Genomic DNA, 7,018 nt, shown 5'->3' on the forward strand with positions numbered 1-7,018 from the left:
GTTACACGATGCATCAAATCATATCAAATGCGTTGTCTACTTAGAGTTAATACGCGCGGCCGCACGGAGATCTGAGAAACTCGTCCCATAAACTCGACCAACCAGAATAGTTTCAGTGACGCTTATTAAAAACTCAACAGACACGAAATGGAAGAGCTACTCAAGCCACATTAGCAGCATTGAATTAAATCTCCCGTTTGTTGCGCATCTCTGCATAGTGCAGGGCCCGTCCAAGGCTGTACGAGGCCTGGAGCAGAATCTGACTTAGGGGCCCCTTTTGTTGCTAAAAATATCAGCACCTCTAACAACTTCTGTGTTAGATTTAGTGAAATATGGAAGAAGGGAATAGTTTAATTGGCCAGCCTAAAAAGCAATAAGTTATAATTGCAGTTTACTAATTTGTATTTGTAAATTCAAAGAATAAACTCACAGGATCAGATTGTTGCTATGGTAACAAAACAATCTAACTATGAATATTGTTCTTTGAATTTCTGCAAAGTAAACTTGAAAGCTCCTTAAAATCTTGTATTTAATTGTTAAACAATTTAAAATCATTTAATTTATGTATGCCTAAAAAATTGAATAAAATTTAACAGCATTGATAATCTCAATAAACATTTATGCATCTGTGGTCTGTTTTAAAATATAAGTGTTTATGGGGCCCCTGAAGCCCTTGGGGGCCTGATGGAGCCGCTGACTTAATTTGGATTAAACAGAAGTGCAAATGTGTTGTTTTTAGACTAGTTTTGGGTTTAAATATCATTTCACTGGAGATCTTTTCCCGTACCATATAATTACACAGTAATACTTTTACATTTCTTGTCAACTTGACATCTTTTAATGCAAAAACACGGTGGACCACCGGTGGGCCGCCTCGACGCCCCGACCACTGGGCTTAGCAAGTTTTCTGAGGGGAACCCTGCATGGTGTCTTTGTTTTTTTTTTCATTTATCTTGTAACATTTTGTTTCTATTTCCCCATTGAACAAACAAATTGAAATTAAAATAACTTTTTTTTTATTTCAGAGTGTGATTATGCCTTCGAGTTCAAAGCTCCCTGTCTGAATCAACTTCTCTAAAGAACAGTGGAAATTCTTTAAGTCCACAAAATGGATTTAAGACAACAAGTTTTCTTTTCGTCGCTCAACAAGAGGAGGGTTTATTTTGGCAAAAAATGATGTTGCTTCACTAGGATTTAACAAAAGCTTCCATTCTGAATCAGACAGCAGTGAGGGCAGTATTCATACCACTACACAGAATCGGTTTTTAACAACACCAAAACCAAAAAAAAAAAAAAAAAAAAAAAAAAAAGGCAAAGGGAAACAAGTGAAGAAACATTTTAACATTGAGGGAGCACACACAGACATCACATAGCTGACATCTCAATATCCAACCATAAGTTTCTCTTTTCTGCCAGTTTCATCATTTAGGCTCGACAGTTTTATCTCACAGTAGCGTCTGCAGCTTTTCCTTTGCAACTCAATACAGAGAAAATGACGAGCATTTGCACTTTCTGTTATTCACACCGAGTCTCTCAGTTTGATCAGTTCTATACAACCCCTTTTAGCTCACCTACAGCGTGCGTGTGTGTGTGTGCGTGTGCGTGTGTGCGTGTGCGTGTGCGTGTGTGTGTGTGTGTGTGTGTGTGTGTGTGTGTGTGTGTGTGCATGCTAAACTTAATCCATACAGTCAGGCTAACGTGGAAGAAATTGCAATCACAGTATCGGGTTTTCACAGCTCGTCTGTTTCTCCGTCGAAGGGCACGGCATCTGCCTCCATGTGGATGCTGCTGGGCTCGTTGCTGGTCACCCAGCCGATGGGGGTACGGTTGAAGGAGGGACGGCAGCTGATGTCGTGTTGGTACACCACCGCGGGTTCAGGCTCCTCTTTGGTCACCTCGGTTTCTGGCAACTGGAATTTCATGAGCTGGTTAGCCTTTTCAAAGCCGCCGTACGGCATCGCCATCCTGGCCAGGCGAGGTTTCGAGAAGAGACAGATTAATGCGATAGTTTTGTCGTCGCAAAGCAACACAAATATACGATTAAAAAATAATAATAATAAGTATTGAGGGAACCACCTGTTGAAGCTTTTGTATTTGGGCAAGTCTTTTCGCTCAATGGGGCCAGGCATTTCAGATTTTAGAGTGGCTAGCAGGCCCTCGTCACCCTTCATGGCCTTCTCCCACGGTGAGATATACGTCTTTGCAACAACCAGCATCTTACCCTTACCGTCTTTTCCAGCTCCTGCATGAAAAAACATACATTTCAATAAAATAAATAAATAAAAAAAAATCTACATAATTTTTTATTTTTATTTTTTCAAAATCAGAAACAATTATTTTTCTTGTGGGAAAAAAAGTATGTAAACCTTTTCACATACAGTGCCTGGCAAAAGTCCTCGTATCCCTTGAAGTTTCTCATATCTTGACACATTACAAACGCAAACTTTAATATGTTTTACAGGACTTAATTACAAACGCATAAACTGTTGAATTTCTGAATTTCAAATTGGAAACTTTTACATTTAGCCCTGCTAACTTTAACGCAGTGAAACTAATTATCTCCAGAAGTAAGCTATTAAGTACATAGAATCTGCGTCTGTGTAATTTAGTCGAAGTCTAAATCCAGCTGTTTGGTGAAGGCCTCACAGGTTTCAAAGAAAACAATAGCAGAAAAAGAAAAAAACAGAATCAAGACCAAGACATGGCTGTGCACCGCACCTGACAGAGCATTGCTCAGAGAAGCAGCTGAGGCGCTCATGTTAACTCTGGAGGAGCTGCATAAATCTACAGCTCAGGTGGGAGAATTTGAAAAACTGATCTTTATGGAGCATCGGCAAAAAAAAAAAGCCACTGTAAAGTGACACAACTTGAAACATCTCAAGACGTATCAACATTTCAGAAGGAATTGCCTGTTGTGTGTCAGCATTTTTTTTATAAATAAAACAAAGTATCAACCTTTTGAGGACGACCACGTTCCTTCTCCTTTGATGCCTTCGACTCCTGCCAGTCCTCCTTCTCCTGCACCTCCAGCACCACCTGCTCCTCCAGCTCCTCCTGCTCCTTTGCTTCCGGGCTTGGGAGGAGGCACCGGTGCTCCTCCTCCCACAGGCGAAGCTCCTAAATACAGATGTCTAGTCTCTTTGCTTACATGGTGCCCTCCGACATTGATAAACTGACCTCCCACCTGACCCCCCAAAGACGGAACAAACTTCTGGAAGTCGTCCTGAAATATGAGAGTTGATGAATATGGAGAACACAAAGTACAGGAGGACAGAGTCATTAGTGATGCTGCACTTTCAAAGCATTTCACAACACACTCAGTTGGAATCTGATCATAATAATATGGAGTATGAAAATCATCATTAAAACATCTAATAATCTGGGCAGTCTTGGTTAACTTTGGGAATGTTAATTTCAAGCCTTTAGAAAATAACTTAATCTTACTCAAACTAAATGCTTTTAAGAATGATATAGGCGTGGGACCTTTGTTTTTCTTTTTTAAGATTCATAGATATCTCAATATGTTGGATTAATTATAAACTGCATCAATGTTTAATTGAAATGAATAGAAAAGTCCTCTGTTTCTGGTTTTGCCTCACCATCGAGTTGCTGGTGAAAACGTCCGGGTTGTTCTCGTAGATGAACTTCTCGACTCTCTGCTGCCGCATCTTGAACATCTTGGAGCCTCGGTTCTTCATCAGGGAAAGCTCCTCCAGCATGATCTCCTTGGGAGTCCTGATCTTTGTTCCCAGATCGAACTCGGATGCCTCCGGCTCCAGCTCAAACTCTACGAAAGATGAAGAAATGGGAATGGTTTGAGTTGAGCAACAGCAGAAACCCTAAATTTACATGGTAGCTGCTTTTTTCCAACCGTGTTTTAGTGAACATTGTGTCTTATCAGTCAATGTTTTGCAATCAATCAGCCAATCAATCAATCAATCAATCAATCAATCAATCAATCAAACCAGTAAATTCAAAATACTATGACAATTTTAAAAGATAAATATAAAAACTAATTTTAAAAGAAATAAGAAATGTTTAATAAATTATTATTATTGTTATTACTAAGACTTATTTTAGGATGATAATTTAATCAATTATGCTGTACATAATTTTTCTTTGTAATACAGTTAATATTTTGACCAAAGTTTATTACATTTTTACAATATTATTATTTAAAACACGTAGCGACCAGGATGCCGATGAAGTCTGGAAAAGTTTTGAAAATGAAGGTGAGATCATGAAAAATAGGTTTATTTTGAGACCTTATTCAATGTCCTTCTGTCCTTCCCTCTTTGCATCCTTCTGTTTTTCCTTGTGTTGCTCTTTCCTTATAATGGCTTCCTTCCTTCCTTCCTTCCTTCCTTCCTTCCTTCCTTCCTTCCTTCCTTCCTTCCTTCCTTCCTTCCTTCCTTCCTTCCTTCCTTCCTTCCTTCCTTCCTTCCTTCCTTCCTTCCTTCCTTCCTCTTGTCATACTCTTCTTCCTTCCTTGTGTCCTTTCTTTCTGCCCTTCTTCTGTTACTTGTTCACTTTCTTCTCATCCTTTTTGGGTCTTTTTCCTCAGTGTCTTCATGCTGTTCTTCCATGCAGTCTCACTGCCATTTTTTCATTAAAACCTCTCTCCCTTCTCTCATTCCTTCTTCTCTTCCTTCTGTCTTTTCATTGTTTCCCTCCTTGTTCGACCATTTCGGTCCTTCTTTCCTCCATTAAGTCCTGCCTGAAGTCTTTCTGTCCTTGTTCCAACCCTGCCAATCTAAATTCTTAGAGAATCTCTGTTTTATACAGTGAAATGACTGTGAAGGACGGAAGAAGTCTGGAAAAAGGAGTTAGAATTAAACTGAAACAAAGTTTTAAGGCTTTAATATTGTTTCACAGCACATCGCCTGCAGTGTGCAACCCTCTTCTGTGTCTGCGTACACCCGTTTTATGTCCTGAAAGGCTTTTACTGAGCAGCGGTAATTTCATATTCACATCATTTTGCGTCAGCCTTACCATCCTGGCTGATATGCGATAGGTCGGTTATGATCTTGGAGGGCTTTTTCCGCTTGTTTAGGGGGGCAGGTGTTCCCAGAGGCATGGCTGGAGGGAGAGGGAGAAACCATAGAACGTTACCCACGGGTACAGAAATGCAGGACAGCATTCCTGCATTTGAAATTTACTAGGCAAGAAAAGAAAAAAAAAAGAGCTTCAAAAGATGAAATGCAAGTCGCAAAGGATTCTGAGGAGAAGAGGAGGGTTAGAAAAGGTTTTAATTTACGACTGATCTCCACCAGCTTCTGAGCATAACTTAGGATCATTAGCACCATAACCTACTGCCAACCCCTGCAAGCTCGGCTCGAAGGAGATCAATGTAACACATTTGCAAGACAACACACGTCCCCCCTAGTTCTTCACACTCATGGGAAGTGTCAGAGACTCTGGATTCTTCGCGTTCCCCCGTGGGACGCACGTCTTCCCCCTCAAAAGAAACATTTAGCTCAATCTGTGCTTCAGCTTTTGTTTGGGGACACGAGATCTGTTCTCACATCCGACAGACTCAACGGAAGTACGCCGAGGTTCACCAAGGAACTTCTCATCAGGTTTTTCTGCAGGTAAAAACGATGGGATACTGTCCACGGTTTCCTATGCCGAGACCTTTCCCACCTGAAGCTCATCAACATTACTTTCCAGCCGTACCACCAACCCATTCTCTAATAAGCATCTTACTTTATCACATGTACCTAACGTTTTTACATTTCACATGCAGATTTTTATGTCCAAATGTCTGCAAACTCAGCCATAAACATTTTTCTTTAAGGTCCATGTTTAGTGGCAAAACATCACATCACATCTACTGGCTGTAACTGAACCCACTGCGGCTATTTTTAAAAGCCATTTCCAGCCAAGACATTTTAGCGACATGCAATGGCGTCATAAGGCTATCAAACGGGCTTGAAGCAAACTCCGAAGAACACGAAACACACCTCCAGAAAATCAGCTGGAAGTGCCCATTTGAGACACACAAGGGTCAGAACTGGAGTGCTTGTTAATGAGGAGGATTTTTGATGCAGTGCGATAATTTCATGGTAGGAGAGCTGTGGAGATTTGGTGCCCACCTCTAAGGCGGCTCTGATAACACTATATAAAACTTCTGTTACAGTCAGCACATTCAGCTCTTTATTTAGCTTTTTAAAGCTTTACAAAGAAATCTTTTTCCCCCACCATCACTAGCCAAATAGCCTGTGTAGCTTATGTTTGGGAAAACCATTTTGTTCTTTTGCCACTATGCAACATCCAGAGTTGAAAGGCTGCAGCTTTAGTCGAGTAATCTACAGAAAAAGAATAAAGGAAAAAATAAAAAAACAAAAGCACACCAACAGGTTTAGATCCACTCACCGGGATTCTGTTGTAATCCTGTGAGGAGAGAAGGACCTATAAATACCAAACAGAGAGGAAGATATTGATCTCAAACACAGAGGTACAAATCCCTTAGTGCCTCTGACCCCACGTATGACTGGACTCAGGTCCCGGAAAGTGCAAAGCAACACTCAGATACCAGATCTTGCAGAAAGGTTCAGTTGTGGGGGGGAGGACTGGCGGGAGGTTTGCAGGGGGTGCGGTAGGAGTGTTGATGTCAAGGCGGGGAGGAGGAGGCTGAAGTTAGGAGTGTGAATACGGAATGGAAAGGGGGTCATTAAGCCGGGGTGGAGAAGTCTCTCTTGGCCGGTCGAAATCGCTGATGGCGATATTAAAGGAACAAAATCATTCTTGCAGATGGCTCCGCAGCCTATATTTAGCTGCAGAGAACGAGGGGGAACAGGACTTCAGAGCCTCGGGGGGACTCTCAAAGAGTGTTTGGGGTGCGAAGAAAGACATGGAGGAGAGAGGAGGGGTCTAAGAGTGAGTGCAGAGAGAGCAAGTCAAAGGTTAAGAACATGTGTGGATATACATGAAGGCCAAATCAGTTTGAGTTTCAAAGGACTGCTCATGTCCTTAACAGTCACAGGTAATTGTAGAATAATACCAACATCCAACATCA

At 41.2% G+C, this 7,018-nt stretch overlaps 1 protein-coding gene across 1 annotated transcript; it reads right to left on the reverse strand.

The window, feature by feature from the left end:
• Window positions 1-1,127: 1,127 nt before the first annotated feature.
• On the reverse strand, window positions 1,128-6,763 carry myoz1a (myozenin 1a). Its single transcript, XM_014969511.2, has 6 exons — window positions 6,376-6,763; window positions 4,993-5,079; window positions 3,600-3,787; window positions 2,956-3,223; window positions 2,077-2,242; window positions 1,128-1,965 (listed from the first exon to the last, which is right to left on the reverse strand). The coding sequence occupies exons 2-6, from the start codon at window positions 5,075-5,077 to the stop codon at window positions 1,731-1,733; spliced, it is 942 nt and encodes a 313-aa protein (XP_014824997.1). The 5' UTR covers window positions 5,078-5,079; window positions 6,376-6,763; the 3' UTR covers window positions 1,128-1,730.
• Between the last annotated feature and the right edge of the window lie 255 nt (window positions 6,764-7,018).

The sequence above is a fragment of the Poecilia mexicana genome, unplaced genomic scaffold (assembly GCF_051168715.1).
Source record: "Poecilia mexicana isolate PSO_F unplaced genomic scaffold, ASM5116871v1 scaffold_15, whole genome shotgun sequence".
Taxonomy (NCBI): domain Eukaryota; kingdom Metazoa; phylum Chordata; class Actinopteri; order Cyprinodontiformes; family Poeciliidae; genus Poecilia; species Poecilia mexicana.

Bases quoted from the DNA above. Each gene is read 5' to 3' on its own strand.
- myoz1a (XM_014969511.2), bottom strand. From the start codon at position 5,077: ATGCCTCTGGGAACACCTGCCCCCCTAAACAAGCGGAAAAAGCCCTCC. The intron at 3,788-4,992 runs GTAAGGCTGACG...CATCTTTCGTAG, and splicing joins ATCGCATATCAGCCAGGATG to AGTTTGAGCTGGAGCCGGAG. The intron at 3,224-3,599 runs GTGAGGCAAAAC...CTCATATTTCAG, and splicing joins TTTTCACCAGCAACTCGATG to GACGACTTCCAGAAGTTTGT.